At 53.1% G+C, this 20,181-nt stretch overlaps 1 protein-coding gene across 2 annotated transcripts in view; it reads right to left on the bottom strand.

The window, feature by feature from the left end:
• CTDSPL (CTD small phosphatase like) overlaps window positions 1–20,181 on the bottom strand; it is a 110,859-nt gene that overhangs the window by 32,779 nt on the left and 57,899 nt on the right. For both annotated transcript variants that reach the window (XM_079794409.1, XM_079794408.1), the window contains exon 2: window positions 4,018–4,175. In XM_079794409.1, coding sequence (XP_079650535.1) covers window positions 4,018–4,175 — 158 coding nt within the window. The remainder of the gene's footprint in view (window positions 1–4,017; window positions 4,176–20,181) is intronic.

Here is a 20,181-nt window from a genome sequence, read left to right as displayed (position 1 = left end):
AGGCCTGATGCATGAAATTCGTGCAAAGGGCTTGGCCCTCGCAGCCGCGGTGGCTTGCCTCGTCCCTCACAGCCCTGGCTTCGTCTGGAAGGTCGTTCGGCTGCCTGGTCTAATTAGCATATCACGCTTTTTTTATTATAGATATGTATATATAATTTTTAAAAATGGGGCTACTAGACAAATTTAAATTATATGTGGCTCACATCATATTTTGATTGAATTGTGCCACAGAGCAGAAGGCCCAGCTATTCCATAATAAACATGCAGCATGAGAGAAAAAAATTTTTTTAAATTATTTTAAGCCTCTGGGGTTTGAGGGGATGTTACTGCAGCATAACTGAACCCTCACTGACTAGTAAGTACATCTACTCAGTAGTCACTCCTCTTTTCTCTTTTGTGAAAACAGCTCCGATTTTGTTTAAATTCTTTTTTGCTGGGCTCCAGCTGGTTTGGCTCAGTGGACAGAGCACTGGCCTGTGGACTGAAGGGTTCCAGGTTCGATTCTGGTCAAGGTTGCGAGCTCGATCCACAGTAGGAGGCATAGAGGAGGCAGCCCATCAATGATTGTCTCTTATCATTGATGCTTCTATCTCTCTCTCTCTCTCTCTCTTCCTTCCACTCTGAAATCAATAAAAATATATCAAAAAATAAATTCTTTTTGCTGGTCTAAATTTTCCCCCTTTCGGGCCTCCCTTGCTGCTGAAGGGTAGCCACATCACAAAATTCTGGCCCACTGGACCTAGCTGAAGTCTCCTGGGCTTTTCTGTGAAAGCTGTTACTTTCCATAAAAGGGACAGACACGGCTAGACTACTCCTCCCTCTGTTTTTCCTTTCAATGTGGATATGACGGCTGAAGCTCGTGCTTTGAGATAATGAACAACAGGCATGAGGGTAAAGTCAAACATGCCAAGGACAGTGGAACAGAAAGACGAAAAGACAAAAGGACGGAAAGAGTGAGGATCTCGATGGCCTCATCTGGCACTTAAGCTAACCGGAGCAATGACCAGCCTCAGGCTTTTTATCTGACAAAAATAGCCCCCTATTTGTCTAAGCTATTACTTGTCAGTTTCCTTTTACTTGCTGCCAAAACCATTCCCATCTGATCTAGGTATATTCTTGGAAACATATACTGCAGGATTTTTCAAGCCCATCTGATATAGTCTTGGTCTTTCATCAGGAGAATTTGGTTTATTAAACTTGGTTTTATACCTACTCTTTATGTTGGGTTTACTATTTATTATGTTATTGGTTCCTTTTCCCTTTCTTTAATTTTGATGGCTTGTTCACATTTCTGTTTATTTCTCCTTTCACTCTCAGTGAATTTTGAGGATCTATTTTCTAATTGTGCTACTTGTTATATTAGTTCTGTTCCCAATAGTTATATTTATTCCTATATTTTCTATAATCATCTATATATATAAAAGCCTGAGCAACCAAACAACCAAACAACCGGTTGACCAGTTGCTATGACGCGCACTGACCACCAGGGCACAGACCCTCAATGCACAGGATCGGGCCTGCGGGGATCGGGCCGAAACTGGCTATCCGACATCCCCCAAGGGGTCCCAGATTGGGAGAGGGTGCAGGCCAGGCCAAGGGACCCCACAGGTGCACAAATCCGTGCACTGGGCCCCTAGTATTGTAATAACATCAATCTCACCCAGATTTATTTTGCTCCCCTCTCTGAATCATTGTATGCCTGAAATGTACATCTTTTTCCTTCATAGATGAATGATATCTTGATGATAGATAGAAGTTTTGGTTTATAATTCTTTTCTCTCAGTAGCTTATAAACACTTTTCATAGTCTTCTGGCTTTCAGTGTTGCTGAGAAATCTAGCATGTATCTAGGCCTATGTTCCCTCGACTGCCCCCACTAACCTTACTGTAGATTTGGTACCCTTTTAATCTGCAAATTAAAATATTTTTCAGCTCAAGAAAAATTTCTTTTATTACTTTTTCTCTTTCTGCAAGTCCTATTATTTGCATGTTAAGTCTCCTAGATGGCCCCTCCCCCACCCCCCAATTACCATCTCTGAGTTTCTGGTCTGAATTGTAAGATATTTCTTCCATTTGCTCTCCCAGAACATTAATTCAGTTCTCAGCAGTGACCATTTCTCATTCTCCCTTTTTTTTTCTCGGTTTGTTTACTGAATTTTTATATTTAGAAATCATGGGATGTTTTTTAAGTTCTAAAAGTTACTTTTGCACTTAAAATTCAGTCCCTGAAATGTCATTTCCTGAGTTTCTGCTAAAGCTCTCTTCTATTTCTCCCATTAGTTGTACCTCAGTAGGAGTCTCATAGTCTAATTTTTCAACCTGGACTTTCTCAGCAGTGGCAAACGAGGGAGCACCCCGAGGCCCAGCAAGGACTGACGTTCTCATGCTCCAGCCAAGCCCAAACTGACAAACCACGGAGAGATGAAGAGAGACCCTGGACCACGGGGCTCGGCCAGGGCACAAGAAGTGCAAGCAACTCAGCTCATCAGTACGGCCCCTTCAAGGACTACACACACACAGTGGGCCCCCAGGCTCCTGCTGGGTGGCTGGCCTCACAGGACTGCACATTTTATGTCTTTGTTCTAGGACTCCAAGAGAGGTGAGCAATTTCCCCTGTTGGTGGTTCCCTGCTTCTCATTGAGTACCAGAGGGAATGAATCCCGTGCCTGCTCTTTCCCCGGGAGATGTCAGGAAAACTGGAGGCGTTAATACACTTCCCAGGCTGTAGTGCAGGCTCGCCTGGGTCCATAAGCTGTAGCTGCTTAGGGGAACAGATGGGCCTATCTTTAAGGGTTTAAGATCAGATCCCAAATTTCCCTCCAGAAAGGTGTAACCAATGAACACTCCTACCAGTAACCAATGTATCTCCTCTACCCCCCCTCTTCTCACCCCTACACCACACCCAAATATTACCTTTAATAATACCTTTGATAATGGAAAAGGATCTCATTTAGTTTGTATTTCTTTGATTACTGGCCATATGGAAAAACATTTTGCTTATTGACCAACAGTATTACTTATTTTGTGAAATACCTGTTCATGTCCTTTGCTCATGGTATTTGGGACATGAAGGTTTATGACTTCTGTGCCCTCAATCGTGACTATCTTCATCATGAGTAATCCCCTTTGCCTCCCTCAGCGATTCTCACCCGAACTTCTGTCTTCACTGCATTGATATTGTAACCTGTTTTCGTTTTGCTTATACTTGTGGGATGTCTTTTTGCTCCTCCTTTTACTTTTCATTATTCTGAGTTACTCTGTTTTGAATATGTCTGTAGACAGCATGTGGGTAGAATCTGTTTGTTCTTTTTTTTTTTTTTAACCTACGGTGACAATCGGCTTACAAGTGTTTATTTGCTACCTGTAAAAGAATCTATAACAACTATGTTTGTTATTAAACAAGGTAGTGAAAAAGCCATGTCTATTTATTCTTAGCTCTTTCCCAGGACCCTGTTTCTCCTTCTGGCTTTCCATTTCTCTGTCGGCTCATCGTCCTTTGACTCTCCATTCATACATTCAACCGGCCAAGAATGTTGTAAAAACGTGAACTGAGGCTTACAGCTCTCTTCACACACCCTCTTCAGCTGCTACATGGGAACGACTGAGGCATCCTTGAACAAGAGAGACGACGTTTTGGTGACTTCGAATCTTTAACCTTTTGCACTCGGATGTCGAGTGTGACTCGACATGGTTAGCATCGGTAGCAGCTCGTATGTCGAATTGTATCGAATGTATCAATAATTGGAAATATATAAAAAAAATCCAAATAAATAAGTTCGTATGAAAAGAAACTCCAGTTTTTTATTCTACTGCCGCGCTTTGTAAAATCTGGGGTATTTAAAAAAATTAAATCCCGAGTAGAATAAAGGAATCGAGAAAAAAGCAAGCGAGTGCAAAGGGTTAAGTAAACGGCCACACCCACACCGTGCTAGGCTCTCCTGCAGGACGTCTGTCCCGGGTGTGACAGACAGGCAGCCGCGCGGTTTGGCGGGGTGCGCGGTCCGGGGGCAGCACTGACCTTGGGCAGCCCGCCGCCGTTCTCCTCCACCAGCGGGGGCGGCGCACCGGGGCTGCTGGCGGGCGGGGCCTCCACATTATAGTCCCGGAAGCAGCAGAAGAAGGAGCTGAGGATGCTGCGGCTCCTTTGCTTCTTCAGGCTGACGCTGCAGTGGGAGGCTGGGGAGAGAAAGCAGCACGCTGTGGCCCAGGGCAGCACGCACTCACCGCCGTGAAAGCGCCAGTGGGCATGGCCCCCAACCCACCCCAAGACCGGGAGACCCACGCCGGACACACAGACGGGGGGCCCCAGGAAGGTACGCTGAAGGACTGGTATTCGGCATGCGAATCCTAGAAGGCCAGCTGGCCGGTGGAGTCCAGTCCTGCTGGCTGGACAGAATTCCTCGGACCGCAGCCCAGCGGGGGCTGCTTGCTCATGACGTGACCCACGCTCGGGGTCAGGCACCATCTGCATTCCTGGGCCCGGCAGGGAACGTCTCCCGACCCTGCACGAAGCGCTCCTTCCAAACGAAGGTCCTTGATGTCTCTGAGCAGCGTTTCTCTATGAAGGGACCCAAGAGTCCCTCTGAAACGAGGGTCTTAGCTACTCCCTGCTCACCATGCAAATGCCTCATTCATGGGTGAGGAAAGAACATGTTAAAGGCACATGTTTAAGGCAGGAGCCCCTTCCTCAACTCTGATGGGGAACTGACCGCAGCCTGGACTCCCAGAGCCCAGGGCTGAAGGCTTCCATCACACTCACAACACACACAGCAGGAAACCTGGGGCAGAGAACACGGGCCTGGCCCGAGCAGGGCTGGCCTGGGCCAAGTCCACCTTCGTGAGACCCAGGTGGGTTTTGGGCCATGGCCTCGTTCCCTGGCTCGGCCTGGACCAAAGCCCCGGAGGGTGTGATGGATCCTTTCTGTTACCCCGGGTGCAGGACAAGCTGCCCCCCCACCAGCAATAGGAGGCACACACCGGTACCGAGGACAGACACAGCCTGGGGAGGAAACGGACCACTTAGAGGGCAGGGCGATTCTGCCTGGGAATGCAGCCAGGACGGTCCCCCCACATACCACGTCGGGGTGGGTCAGCAGCGCTCTGGGAAGAGGCCGCAGGCAAAGGGACATGCTCAGGGTTACTGGGAAAATCACCAAGGTGGGGAATGATTGAAGTCCACACGACCGCTGTTGGAGTTTCTCTCTCCCCAAAAGCAATTCTGGCACGAATCCTATTTTTGAACACTTGAGGGAAGTGTATAGCACCTTCCCCCTCAAGAGATCGCAAAACCTTCGCTGAAAGTCTTGGGGTACTCGCTCTCCTGCCGGTGGCAAAAGCACGTACATTCAGACGGGATTTCTGAAAAAGGATGGAAAAGCTGTTTTGCCAGCAGCTGTATAGGCCTGGATGGGTCTCTAGCCTGCGTTTGGGCAAATGGCCCAGTGAGGGTGAATTTAAGAGCCTTATTCACCAAAGATGAGCTTCAGAACCATAAATCTCTGGGAAAGCTGGCTGTTTTATCTTCCTGGTGAGTCTCTGAGCGCATGTCCCAGGTACCATCTCAGGCCCCACATGCCAGGCCAGACCAGGCCACTGGACCCAGAGGCCGAGTTAGCGGCAGTGGTGGGAAGCGATACAGACCGCTGCTTACCGAGGACCAGCCGTCTTCATTCCAGTCCTTTACAACCCGCATCTCCTGTAGTCCTCCCAGCTACCTTAAGGTCATTGTCCCTCTCAGTGCTGAGAAAACACAACCAGTAATTGCGAGTGCCAGGACTCGAACCCACGCGGGCCTGTTCCCGAAGTGTGTATGCCATGCCGAAGACAATCTTGAAACAACTTAGGTAAGATTAAGAAGGAGAGGAAAAAGGCCAAGCGGAGAGAAAACTACTGCCATAAACTCACATTTAATGTAAACGATTAAACTGTTTTGTTGTTATGTTGGGTGTTTTCGTTTTTGTGCCACACTCAAGCATTTTACAGAGAAGGAAAGAACTCTCTTCTGCCCTGGCCAGTGTGGCTCCGTGGCTAGAGCGTCGGCTTGTGCACTGAAGGGTCTTGGGTTCGATTCCCAGTCAGGGCACATGCCCGGGTTGTGAATTCAATGCCTAGGTTGTGGATTCGATCCCCAGTTGGGATGTGTGTGAGAGGCAACTGATCAATGTTTCTCACATCAATGTTTCTCTCTCTCTCTCTCTCTCTCTCTCTCTCCTTTCCTCTCTCTCTAGAATCAATGAAAAACCTATCCTCGGGTAAGGATTAAAAACAAAAATCAAAACACAACTCTCTCTCCTCTGAACGACAGCACATTTCCCTGCAAGGAAACAAGCTATTTGTTCATGCCTCAGAGACACTGAGCAGGTAACACCCAGGCTGGGCAGTAAACAGTTCTGCAAGGAGCACCTTCCCCGATTCTATGTTCCTCCTCTGAGGATCACATACATCAAACTATAACTAACTAACTAACTAACTTATATGCTAAAAAAAAATAAAAAATCCTAAACCTGGAGCCAGTGAGCTGCTTATAATTTCCGCCATCTGATTACTTAGCCTGTGGAGGCTATAAATAGCCTGCGAGAGTCACTACAGGAGCTTGAGTCACTGGGGAGCCCGTCACCCCATGGGGAAATGGCAGCCTCAGGTCCGCCCTTCTCCGCAGGAAGCCGTGGAGCAGCCCCGGCGGCCTCCCGCGCACGCCTGCGGCAGGGCCCAGGCCGCTCCCGCAAACTGGTCCTCGGGCCGGCAGGAGCCTCCGGGAGGCTGGGGCTTTCCAAGCGTCCAGTCCCTCGTGGCTGGGTCCGGTGCCCTCAAAACCAGGCCAGCACTGGACTCGCCCCACCCCAGGGCTCACTTGCTCCTAAAAGGGCTCAAGACATGGGCTTGTAATTAACCGCCCTACTGCCTTCCACCCCAGCAGCTGCCTCTCCTCCAGCTATAGCTGGTGGAAAGGTTTTGGTTGAAACATGGTATTTAAAAATACATGTATATTTTTATTGATTTCAGAGAGGAAGGGAGAGGGAGAGAGAGACAGAAACATCAATGATGAGAGAGAATCATGGATTGCCTCCTGCACGCCCCCTACTGGGGATCCAGCCCACAACCCGGGCATGTGCCCTGACTGGGAATCGAACCGTGACCTCCTGCTTCGTAGGTCGACACTCAACTCCTGAGCCACGCCAGCCGGGCGATACATGATATCCAAGTCCATAGTTTGATGGAGAAATGTTTATAACATGAGATCAGAAAAGCTCGATACATAATTGTGTATCTGACTGGATTAGAACTGTACAAAAACAAATGAAAAGCGAGCACAAATAAGATCGGCAAAACCATGTCAAAGGGTGAACAGTCATCATCAGGTTATGGGCGTTCCCATTGCCTCCTCCTGTGTTTTCCCAGCGTGGTGCGGCAATCACGTGTTACTCTCTCGACGGGGGAGCAAGCTCGCTTGTTAAGCTTCCGTTCAGCACCTCGGTGATGCTCAGGAGAAAGCATATCCGCTTCCAAACCTGAACTTCAGACCCGGGAAGCACACTCCAGGCGGCAGCTGTGTTGCTGGCAGCCTTGTGGGAAGTCAATGTCGCTACCATCACGGCCCACACCCCCTGGACCGTGATGACCTCAAAACCAGAGGAGGCCCCCATGAAAAGAAGGCACCCGAGACGTGTCCTTCCCCAGCAGAATGCTCCCCCTGGCTTCCTCATCCGGCAGCCCCAGCCGACCCTCCACCCGCCCTGTGCACACAAATGCCGTCCAGCTGCTTTGTTTTTAATCAGGACTCGGCCTCTCACCACCTTTCTTCACTCCCTGTGAATGTTCCCACCGATAACGTGCCTAGGAGAGAGGTCTCCGGGTGGCTCGGGTATCCAGGAACAAGTCTTTATCAGGGCCGTGACAGCAGGATATTAAAGAGAGCTTAATGCACGCATCTTCCTGTTACGTGGGTTTTAAGACTACTTTGGAGGCGTCAAGGAAGGGGTAGCAAATCTGAACATGGGTCTAGAACATGACATAAAGACTTTCTTTTTTTAAAAAAAATCAGACTTAGGAAGAAAAAGTCATCGAAAATCATCCCGAAGTTTTCTGCTTTCCCCCATCACCTTCCCACTCATACCCACACCCATCCCTGCCCACCTCACTCCCGTTTCCTCCCTGGGATCACAGTGACATCCCACCTCCCACTCCTCTGTCCTCACATCCCCTCTTCGCGAACATTCCTGTTCTCCAGGGGCTGGCTCAAAGCCCCCTCTCAGAGGAAGCCCACTCCAGCCGAAGGAGTTTGTTCTTTGGCCACTGAATTTCTACGTGAATGTGTGCATGTCTGAGATATACATATATTTTAAAAATGTTTTCTTAAAATTGATTTTTAGAGAGAGAGAAAGGGAGAGGGAGAGACAGAAACAATGATGAGAGAGAAACATCCATCAGCTGCCTCCTGCACGCCCGCTACTGGGATCGAGCCCGCAACCCGGCCACGTGCCCTGACTGGGAATCGAACCGGCGACCTCCTGGTTCAGGGGTGGACGCTCAATCCCAGGAGCCACGCCACCTGGGCTGAGATATGTCTTCAGCTCATTCCTCTCTCTTAACTTCCAGGCCACCCCTCTCCTAGTCTAAAAATCTACCCTTCTCCCTTTCATTGGGTTGTCTGATATCCTTACCAGCTCTTAAGTCTGTCCTCAGCAATTCCCTGCCCCTGGTATACCCCGGCTGAAGCCCTCGCCATTTTGTCCCTGGGCAACTATCATAGCTTTGCGACTCGTTTTCTTGCTGATGTTGTTCCTATGATCAATTAGCGACATGACCCACCGAGGGAAAGCCAACGAGTGAGCAGACTGTTGGGTCATTCTGAGCGCGGGCTCGAAGTCAGCTTGCTCAGGAGAATTCTGGTTTGACCAGCAACAGTCAGGACTAGGTTAAGTTACGCGACTTTCTTGTGCTTCGGTTTCCTTATCTGTAAAATGGGGGGTAATAAAGGCAATTATAGGCAATTGTGAGAATGAAATGAGTCCTTATAAAGCGTCAGAACAGTGTCTAGCACTGGGCAAGCACTTCACAAATGTTAGCGCTTGTTATTATCATTCGTCTCTTAAAAGCTTTTGCTTTTTAAAGGAGTGGGGGTTCTGAAACCAAGGTTGGATTCTGTGGGTACACATTTCTCCCCCCTTATCCCCCCACCGGCATCTGACAACTGGGAGGCATAACTTACTATAACAGACAGCGGTTCCATAAACTGTAACTTAGAAAGCAAAACTAGAAACCAACCTGGGAAAGTGGTTCCACGGGATTGCTCTGACGACCGGAGAAAAGAAAGGGAAGGGTTAAGGGTCCCAATGAGCTCTGTGGGGGCTGCTACCTGCTTTCCTCTCACTGGGCTCCCTCGGGGGCTGCAGCTGAGCCCTCTACCCGGCTGCGCTGTGCCTGCCCAGTCTGCATCTGACCCAGGCCTCCTGCCCCCTAGCTGTGCATTAAAACGAGGGGCCTCCCACGTGAGGTGAACCCCGGGAGGCGCACGCTAACAGACCCAGCAGGGGCCTCTCCTGAAGGCTCCCCATCTAACGGGCGATGAGAGGCTGGCGCTGGCAGGGAAGGCGTCAGAAGGACCGGCCCCTTTTCTCCTCCTGAGCCCTGGCAACGAAGACACACACCACGGCCGCTCCCTGCAGCTGCCCTTCTCTTCGCACAGACGCTGGGCCAGGGGCCTGGACATCCCATAGGCTGAGTGGAGGGGGATCGCCAGCAGGAGCAGATGGGGTGACCCTAAGACGTAACTTTCTCCGTTTCTCCGAGCAGCCCCGGGCGGACAGGAAGCCTGGGAGAGGTGGTGAAGAGCTGGAGATGCTGGGCCTGGGCCTCCGCCAGGCCTGCTGTGACCTTTGACAGCTTCAGGGAGTGTGACACGGAGGTCAAACAGGCACATAGCTATTTCCCTGGATCCCTCCTGGGAGCTAATGCTTCTATCCTGGACCTGGGGTCACTGCAGCCCAGCCAGGAAAGACAGACCCTGCTTCCCGTTCACGGACATTCCCTCTCTTCCTCCGCCCAGGGCTGGGACCTCCCTCCGCCAGCAACAGAGGGGCCTGGACAAGGCCTGCGAAGGGGTGGTCCAACGGGATGCCTCGGTCGGTAGTTGCCATTCCGAGTCCTCAATCCTACGGGCGAGATGGGAAGCCTCCCAAATACTTCCCCGGTCTCTCCGGGAACCGTGCTGGCCCAGTGGCAACAGCCAGGATCTTCAGAGCGCCCTCAAGCGATGGGGAACACAGGAGACATTGGACATTTTTGCCTGCCAGAACCCAGGACCCATCTTTCTGGTCAAAGTGCCTCAACTTTCCTGGGGAATCGTTCTCACCCCACCAGCTTCCAGGCCGTGACCAAGGCCTGGATACTCAGAGCCACGTGACCGGCTGAGGGATCTGCACATGACCGCCCCCGGGCCCACGAGCGCCTGCCCCAGCACGGATGAGCCGTTCGGCTCCTGCTGGTTCCCTAAGCTGGCAGGACGTGAGCCTGGAGCCCCTGTGGCCGTCTGTGCCACCCGGTGAGGCGCTCCTACCTGAGCGTGAAGCCAAAACGGAGGGGAAAGTAGCCGAGACAGGAGAGGGCCAGATCGCCGACAGCATCATCTGAGGACTTGGTTTCATTAAAACCAGACCCTCCAGGCCCGGCCGGTGTGGCTCAGTGGTTGAGCGTCAGCCTATGAACCAGGAGGTCACGGTTCAATTCCTGGTCAGGGCACATGCCCGGGTTGTGGGCTCGACTCCCGATGTGGGGCGGGCAGGAGGCAGCCCATCAATGACTGTCTCTCATCATAGATGTTTCTATCTCTCCCTCCCTCTCTGAAATCAATAAAAACCTTAAAAAAAAAAGTGTTCCATAGCAGGTTTATATCATCTAAGCAGAACATTAAAGTAAACATACGACCGTTCCAAGCACCGACGTGGACACCACTGCTGCTAAGGCTACACAACGGCACAGGGCAGTTTCCCCAGGCAGGGGTCTTCCCTCACGCGAGGGGGTGTCAGAGCACCCCACAGCCCTGCAGAGCCGGGCAGCTCGAGGCGCAGTCACTATGGAATACGCTAAACACCGTTTTCCGGGCGGAGGGGCGCGCCCTCGGAGGGCAGCGGTAAATGAATGCACCGTTTCTTCCCTCCTGGAATCGGGCTGCGGTGTCTGGAATGCATCCCGGGGCCGTGGTTGGCGATGGGTGTCTAACAGGAAATTCTGGACAGTCTACGCATACATTACATTCCTTTCCCACCCCGGAGAGTGGTCAACAACCACAACTTCCCTCTGCTGGGACATCAGGGGGGTTGTTGGGGGCGGGGCGAGGCCAGGGCACAGGCTGCTGAGAATCCAAACATCCGTTTCTCCTAGAAAAAAAGGGCTTCGGCACCCAAAGAGTCGCTTTTTTGAGATCTCCAGTCAGCCCCTATTCCGTTTCTAAGCGATGCATTTCCCCCGGGAGTCCCACCCAAACGCTCTCTGACAGAAAGGTACCTCTGAAAGCGCCTTTCCCCACCGCAGCCTGGAACTGGCCCTGTTCCGCCAGCAGCGAGAAGTCCGGGGGCGGGGGTGGGGGTGGGAGTGGGGAGCAGGGCTGGTGGCTAAAGGCGGCACGGGAGAAATGTCATTCTCACCTTCCCATGACGATAGGATACGGTTCCCCTGTTCACGGTAGGCTCGTAACAGCCCACATGAACTGAGCCTTGTGTGTGCGAGGCTCTGGACATAAAGCGTCTCTGGCCTTCACAGTGTGCAGTGCCAATGTGACCACCTTTCTTATTTTAAAAAATATTTTCATTGATTTCAGAGAGGAAGGGAGAGAGAGATAGAAGCATCAACGATGAGAGAGAATCACGGATCGGCTGCCTCCTGCACGCCTCCTACTGGGGATCGAGCCCGCAACCCAGGCATGTGCCCTGACTGGGAATCGAACCGTGACCTCCTGGTTCATAGGTCGATGCTCAACCACTGAGCCACATTGGCTAGATGTGACCACCTTTCTGATGAGAAGACAGGGACTCAGAATGCATACGACTGTGCAGCAAGGGTGCTGGGCTCAAAGCCAGGGCCACGTGACTGAGGGGCTCCCAGCCACCTCACACCCCTTCCTGCCTCCCCCCCGCACTCTTTGGGGAGCAACTTCCAGGGAGCAACTGTGACTATGAGGTTTTGCGCCACCTGCCTTCACTTCAAAACTCCAAAATGAACCAGTGATATTCACGACAGCCCTGTGAGATGGAACCGGACCCAGTGGCTGTCCATCCCACGGTGCCCTGACTGTCCCCAGGCCACCCAGCCCTCTTCTGGAGCCCGTCTTCTGGGAATGCCCTTCCTCATCCTGGCACTTCCCCAGACCTCTGTGCCCGAGGTCACACCACTCCTCCGCAGCAGGGCTGGATGGAAACCAGGTCTGTGCGAGCCGAGGAGCTGAGCTCGTGGCGATCACTACCCAGGGCCTGTTTTTCACCTCGAGAGCCCCAGGTAACGGAACAAAGGATCCAAACACGTGGTGCGCTTGGGAGGAAGTAAAGGTTAAAATTTAACCCTCGTCAAATAAACGAGTGTTTAAACAATGAGGTCAGTTTTGTACCTGTGAAGCGAACAGAAATGATAAAAATAAAAGCCTGCAGCCCATGGCGGCGGTAAGGCGCTGGCGGCACAGGCCACGCACACACACGCGGCCGGTAAGGGCAACGGGAACCGTCCATGTGAGAAGCGGGGGAGCGAGGTGCCAAAGAGCAAACAATCGGATGTTCAGGGAACAGACGTGTCACTGGCATCAGGGCACGGCCACCGGCTGGAATCCTGCGCTGCCCTAAGTAACGGCCGCGAGGAAGACACGTGGGGAAGTGTCCGTGGTCACGTCAGGTGGAGCGTGTCAGACACGGCCCCGTGCCCGCACCGTGGCGTGTGCTTCGGGACAAGCTCTGGACGGTGGGCTCCCAGGGACACGGGCTTGGAATCCGCCTTGTTCATGCGTGAGTCCCCGAGACCTAGAAACACGCCGGGACACAGCACGCCTGTCCCAGCAGATGTTCACGGACTACATGAATGAATGAAAGGAAGCAGAACCGTGAAAACGACTGATGCTTTACAAAGAAGCGGTTCCTGCGATTCCTCCAGGGAGCGCTCAGCCCAGGCAGCACCGCTTGCCTGGGAACCCGCTTGCCCACAGCAAGCTGCCCTCGCCCTTGAACCTGTGCCACCCACAGAGGGCCAGGCCCCTGCTCTGCGGAACCCAGATTGCAGCTCCCTGCCATCCTTAGTGAAGATGGTACCCCCTAACCCTAACCCTAACCCAACCCCATCCCTATCCCTCAGGCTGGGGCATGCTGGGCATGTTCAAGAACAGCCAGGAGGCCAGTGTGGCTGCAACGCAGTAATTGTGGTGACAGTGGTAGGAGGAGGTCAGGGGTCAAGGGCTAGGTCAGGAAGGGCCTCCGGGCCACTGGAAGGACTTGGGGTTTCCTCTGATTGAGATAGGAAAGATGCTGGAACAGGGCCACACAGATGGCAGGCTTACAACAGAAATGAAATAAGGCTGCTTGGGGCCAGAGTCAGGGGCTATGGAGCGCCCCACCTGAGCACACTCCCGGCTTTGGAGAACTAGCGCCCCTACAGGAAGGATGCATGACCTCCACCTCCTCCCGTCTGGTACCCACCCCCCCACCGGCCTCCACACATACCGCCCCCCCCATCCCCCCACCCCCCGCACTCCCTCTGCAATGCTCCCCACCCTCACCTGTCTGTCAGCACCTGCTCTCTTCCCAGGACCAGACACATACTTTGCAAGACCCGGCGCAAAATGGAAAATGCAGGCCCGCTTGTTCAAAAAGTAAGAATGTCAAGGTAGAAACAGCAGAGCATTGAACCACGTGTGGGGAAGGGGGAGGGGAGTCAGGGAGGAAAGTGGGCCTCTGCCCATTGGCCCCGCCTATCCCTATTCTACCCAAGAAGGCCGATGAAGGCAGCCCCTGTATGCAGTCCCCACCCCCTCCCACACAGCCCTGGGTGCAGGGGGAGGGGACCAGCAGCCCGGCTGCCTTCTCCAAAGAGCTGACTGAGTCTGGGTGGAGGAGAGAGACCAGCCCGGGAACCGTGCCGGGAGGGCAGCCTTTTAGAGCCAGGACCGCTTCCGCAGGGGCAGAGCTGACACTGAAGAGAGGGCTGACCAGAAGTGTTTCCCGCCTGTGTCCTCCGCTCTGGGCCTTGAGGGACAGAGACAAGACCGGCCCACGAAGCCGGCACACCTCCACCGTGCTTGGTCCAGGCTCCCCTCGAGCAGGGCGGTGCCCCAGGGGAAGTGGGACCACACTGAGCCAGAGGGATGGACGGAGGGAGGGCACGTGGAGGGACACACCCGAGAAAATGGAAAGCTGCAGAGGCAAGCACGCAGCCAGTGAGTGTGAGGGGCAGTGAGGAGGCCACGGTGACTGGCAGAGGGGGTCCCGCCCGGTGAGACCAGAGGTGGGGGAGGCTTTAGCATGAGGGCAGTGAGGGGGTGTCAGTGAGTGCTCTGAGGAGGGACAGGGACAGGGAGAGAGCTAGTCTCTTGGAAGGCTGGTCCATCAGCGTATGAAGGACAGAAGGCAGGTCGATCCTCATCTAAGCGGGGGGGCACGCTGGTGCGGGAGGGGGCGGGAGCCCATCACAATGCGCTGGATAGCAGCTTCCTACCCGGGCAGTGGGTGTGCGTGGATGGACGGCCGGATGGACGGCCGTGAGAGAGGGTTCAGACGCACAGTTGCGAGCAAGCGACAACGAGGAGGAGAAGCGCCCATCCCCGAGGCCAAGTTCCCTGGCAGGGCGCCGCGGGCCGCGTGCATCCCGCAGAAGCCCATATTTAGAAACCAGACCGGAACTTGTCTCACCAAAATAAACCCGGCCCCAACTATTTACTTTTCTCCTTATTTTTGCAGTGCGGAGGCAGGAAGAGCAACAGGAGCCCCGGGGCGTTTTGCACGATTCCCACCAGGGTCACGGCTCAGGATGCCCACCGGCCCCCCTCCCGGGAGAGGCGGGCGAGGACGCGAGAGGGGAGTCGGTAGTGAAAGCAAACACGCTGGCTCCGGGTCCCGCGGCCCGTTTCTCCGTCTCTCAGACATCCACCCCGGACTCCCCGGCCCTTCCGAATTCCTTGTCCACGGGGACAAACAAGCCTTCCGACGGTGGGACAGCAACCACCAGGGACAGAGGAGCCAATGGCAGGCCAGGAGAGACACCTTTCCCTCCTGTGGCGGGACACACGGGCCAGACCAGGGAGACAGCGTCAGCACCAACTCGAACGCACTCTGAACCCTCACTGCAATTTCAGAGAAAACCTCACCTTGGACGGGTGTGAGCGCTCCCCCTGGCCAAAGGCCTCTTGTCTTGTTTTCTAACCCAGAAACCCTTCCGTTTTGTTTTAACAAGGGAAGGGTAAAATATGAGAGTCTACGCTTCCCACATCCTGATTCCAACAGGGATCGGCTCTAAGGCACGTGGACACGTGTTTTCAGATTAACTCTGCAGATTTCATGAAATCATGTGTTTGTATAGTTCCCTTCCTACTATTGTCGTTTTCCGAGCGCCTCCACGAGTGATTTAGTGCGCTCGGATGTGGACGGCGTACTGGTTTGCGTGTTGTTTCGTGAACAAACACAGGGAATAGCCAGGGAGATGCCGAAGGCTGGTGTGTATGAACGGGCTGACAGTTTAATAATTCAGATGGAAAGATGCACATTCAAATGTCAGTGTCACCAGCCTAGAGTTCTTAACCGTACACTGTGAAGTCCCATAGCGGCATGACTTCATCCGGAATGATTTGGTGATGTGCTCCTTTACCAGGAATTTTCTAGGGCATAAAACCGTTGCAAATGGAAAAATGTTAACCAAGAGACCGCTCTAAAGATGCACAAGCCACAGATTTCAAAATAAATACCACACTTGGGGGACGGAACCTGGAATAAGAAGCTCCACGTGACTCTTCCCACACAGGCTTCCGCTCTGCCAGCAGCGGGTATTTTAAGAACGCGCTCGAACCGTCAGCTGGGACGGGCGGGCTTCGTGGCCTTTCCAGGGTTTTTCCCCAAAGAGGCCCTCAGGGCTCCTTCCTCCAGCCGACGACTCCGATGTCACGTCAAGAACACCAGGAACGTGGACACCAAGTTCAGCTCGCCTCCTGCGTCCCTCACAATCCACCAGCTATCGGGCCCGGCTCTTCCCCCATCTGCTCAGCCACCATCTCAGCCCACTCCGCCGCCCACCCTCCCCGAACCCGTGCAGCAGTCTGACTGGTGACAGTCTCTCCTCACCCACTCTTTCTCTAAAAAAAAAAAAAAAGCTTTTATTTATTTTAGAGAGAGAGGAAGGGAGAAGGAGAGAGAGATAGAAACACTGATGAGAGAGAAACATCAACATCGACTGGCTGCCTCCTGCACGCCCCCCCCACCTCCCCCACCCCGCCCCGCCCCCCAACTCTCCCCTCCCGCCCCCGCCCACTGGAGATCGAGGTCCAAACCCAGCATGTGCCCTGACCGGGAATCGAACCAGTGACCTCTTGGTGCATGGGACGACGCTCAACCACTGAGCCACACGGGCTGGGCTCACCCACTCTTTCAGAGTGACCTTTTCTCAATGCCGGTGTGGTTAGGCCCCTTGCCTGCTTACAGCCCCTCCCTGGCGTGGACCGGGCTGTTGTCCTGTGCCACAAGGCAACACAGTCAAGGATGCGTGTGGGCCGAAGCCGGTTTGGCTCAGTGGATAGAGCGTCGGCCTGCGGACTCAGGGGTCCCAGGTTCGATTCCGGTCAGGGGCATGTGCCTTGGTTGCGGGCGCATCCCCAGTGGGGAGTGTGCAGGAGGCAGCTGATCGGTGTTTCTCTCTCATCGATGTTTCTGGCTCTCTATCCCTCTCTCTTCCTCTCTGTGAGAAATCAATAAAATATATTTAAAAAAAAAAAAAAAAGGATGCGTGTGGGCTTACCCTTTCATGTCCACGATGGAAGCATTGCCCTGGCTTGTCCGATGCCCCCAGGCTGGCACCGCCCCGCCAGGCCCCAGGGCTCTGAGCCTCGGCTGGGCTGCAGCCTTCAAGGTAGCCCTCACCCAGAAACACGCTGCAGTGCTTCCGGCCAGGAGCCGGCAAGGCCCTGGCGGGGAGCAGGCTGTGTTTACCAGCCCCACTTGCCAATCACTTGCGTGGGACCTGGAAGGCTATTTCCTATATATACCACGTGGTAAAGAGTGATAGGGCGCCCGTGCCAGCCCATAAGGCCCGATTTAACCCGTAACCCAGAAGACCCACATTTGTGAGGAAAGAGAGCAGCGATCTATGCAGTGAAGACTTTTCTGAGCAGAGGCAGGAGACTCTCCCAGTGAGATGGAGCAACTGGATTCCTGGCCCAGGTCCTGCCCTGAGGCCCACTTTCACGTTGGGACTGCAACGGGTCCCCGCGGCCCCGGCTTCAGGTCCCTCGGGACTCTGCTCCCCAGACCGCTCAAGGTCACTCGGGGTCAGCCCCGGGCCCTCATGCTCCACAGACCTGCGAGCCTGCCGCTGAGGACAGCATTCAGGAGTCAAACTCAGTTACCTGTGGGGCGCCCTCAGGCTCCTCCCCAGGGGTACTCGATGGGGCTGACCTGGCTACCTCTCCTGCCCGCAGGAGGATGTGCATCCCCCAAGACCTGGGAGAAAGCCCTCCAGCACATCTGACCTTGGCAGAGACAAGGCCCAAGAGAAGAGGGTACAGAGAGGAGAAACAGGAGGCCCAGCAGGACCAGGAGCTGAATGACCACTCTCTGACCGGGGCATGTCCCCTTACCACGGAGGTGAGGCCTCATCAGAGTTCTACGTCAGCACGCAAGTTGCACACACTGTGTATGCGTGCATGTGTGTGCGTGTGCGTGTGCGTGTGTGTGTCTGTGTGTGTGTAGGGCTCACAGGAGGTTGGGCAGGGAAGAGGTTGGCACTGGGCTGAATTATTAGTTCCTCTTAAACCCAAGTGAGAGAATCAGACCCAAACACTTGCCCCAGTCCACAGAGCAAGTGAAATGCACATTAAACCCCTAGTTACTGAGAGCACTGGGGGGCACGGGCTAAAGGGGATGGGTGATCTTAAACCAGACACTGATCTCCCTCACTGCTCCTGGGACCCAGGAGGGACTCTGGGGGCAGATGCCGATGGAGAACCCATTTTCCTGAGAACGGGGAGCCCTGGCCCCTCCCATCCGTCCCTGCCCAGCCTTCCTCAGCTGCAGGAGCTGCTAACGAACATTCCAGCTCTAGAAACTGCAGCCTCCCACAGATTCCTCAACTTCTCCAGGACCTGGTTTTGGATTAGGAACGAACTACTGTCATTAAATAATCCCTCCTGAAAACGGTGCTCCATACTACCCCGATGGCCTGTCTCGGTCTGCACCTCACACTTCACTTTTAAAATAAAGGTTTCAGAGAATCCGTCCTTCTGCCATGTCATGTTACTTATCGCCTTGAGGCAAAATTCCAATCCTGTTTCCCCAGAGAAGGGACACGCTTAAGCTCTATCTTGAGGCTACTGTTCTGAATGTCCTAAGGTGAGGGGTCTTATCTTTTTAAAAAATAAATATTTTTATTGATTTCAGAGAGGGAGAGAGAGATAGAAATATCCTGCACGCCCCCTACTGGGGATCGAGCCAGCAACCCAGGCATGTGCCCTGACCGGGAATTGAAAAGTGACCTATTGGTTCATAGGTCCATGCTCAACCGCTGAGCCACACCAGCCGGGCGAGGGATTCTATCTTAGAACCGCCTCCTGAAAACAACAAAGATCCTCTGCTCGTGAGACTCCTAAGTGCACCTTCCCAAGTTCAGGAGTCCATGGTGAAGTGCCTTGTACAAAAAAAGTCTAGTTTTCAAACTTTAAAATATAATGGGTATCCACGTTTTAAAAAGTAGCTCATACAAGGACACCTAATGTAAAACACTAGAAGCTGAGAGGAGCTGCTGAGTGTGTGTGTCTGTGTGTGTGTGTGTGTGTGTGTGTGTGTGAGGGTAGGGTTGATGGAGTGTAAGAACTGTATCTGATCTACCTCAGTCCAAGAGAGATTTTTAAAAAAATGTATTTTATTGATTTTGTACAGAGAGGAAGGGAGAGGGATAGAGAGTTAGAAACACCGATGAGAGAGAAACATCGATCAGCTGCCTCTTGCACACCCCCTACTGGGGATGCACCCGCAACCAAGGTACATGCCTTTGACCGGAATCGAACCTGGGACCCTTGAGTCCGCAGGCTGACGCTCTATCCACTGAGCCAAACCGGTTAGGGCCCAAGAGAGATTTTAGAACCATCTGAAACCACTGATATCACACATAATCTATTTTTTATACTTGGTAAAATCTTTTTAATAATAAACATTCCTATTTACTTACTTAATAAGACAGGAATCTTATTAAGTAAAAGGTGCTGCTCCCACAGTGTCCCTCAGTCTTCTACTCCCATCACTGTGCACCTAACAGGCCCAGTTTCCCCTTCCAGGGCCCTGGCCCGTGTGGCTGTTGGTGGGAGCACCGTCCGTGTGCCCAAAGTCTGCGGGTTTGGTTCCTGGTCAGGGCACATGCCTAGGTTGCTGTTCGATCCCCGGTCAGGGTGCATACGGGAGGCAACCCATCCATGCTTCTCTCTCACATCGATGTTTCTCTCTCTCCCTTCCTCTCTCTGAAAATCAATAAAAACATATCCTCAGGCGAGGAGGGGAAAAAAATGGGGCCTGCTTCTTGTGGGCAGCGAACTGTGTTTTCTTCAAGATCCTGACCGCGCTGATAGCACAGGGCCCAGATCACACGTGGTTCTTGATGTCTGTTGGGCGGATGATGCAATTGTTCCCAAGCTCACGGCGCTCTCCTTTATGTAAGACCCCATCCAGCTGATGCAGAAAGACGAAACACAGCCCCACCACCACGAAAGAAGACAATTTCTTCGTGCCCCTGGAAAGCAATGCAAGTTTTGGTCTATGCGGCCTGTGATCAGATTAAGTCAAGAGAACATGTGACGGGAGCACCATTAAGAAGACTGACTGACACAAAACCGGAATGTGCCGGAAGGACAGAACGAAACCACAGGGCTGCAGATCTGCGAGCCAGATTGACACTCCGAGCGAGGCGCGGACACGTTCACGGGCTGGAGGGCTCCATTCCAGGCAAGAAGGTCTGGGAAACA

The sequence above is a fragment of the Cnephaeus nilssonii genome, assembly GCF_951640355.1.
Source record: "Cnephaeus nilssonii genome assembly, chromosome: 17".
Classification (NCBI taxonomy): Eukaryota; Metazoa; Chordata; class Mammalia; order Chiroptera; family Vespertilionidae; genus Cnephaeus; species Cnephaeus nilssonii.
Note: the sequence above shows the minus strand (reverse complement) of the source record. Positions and strands in the feature narration are given on the sequence as shown.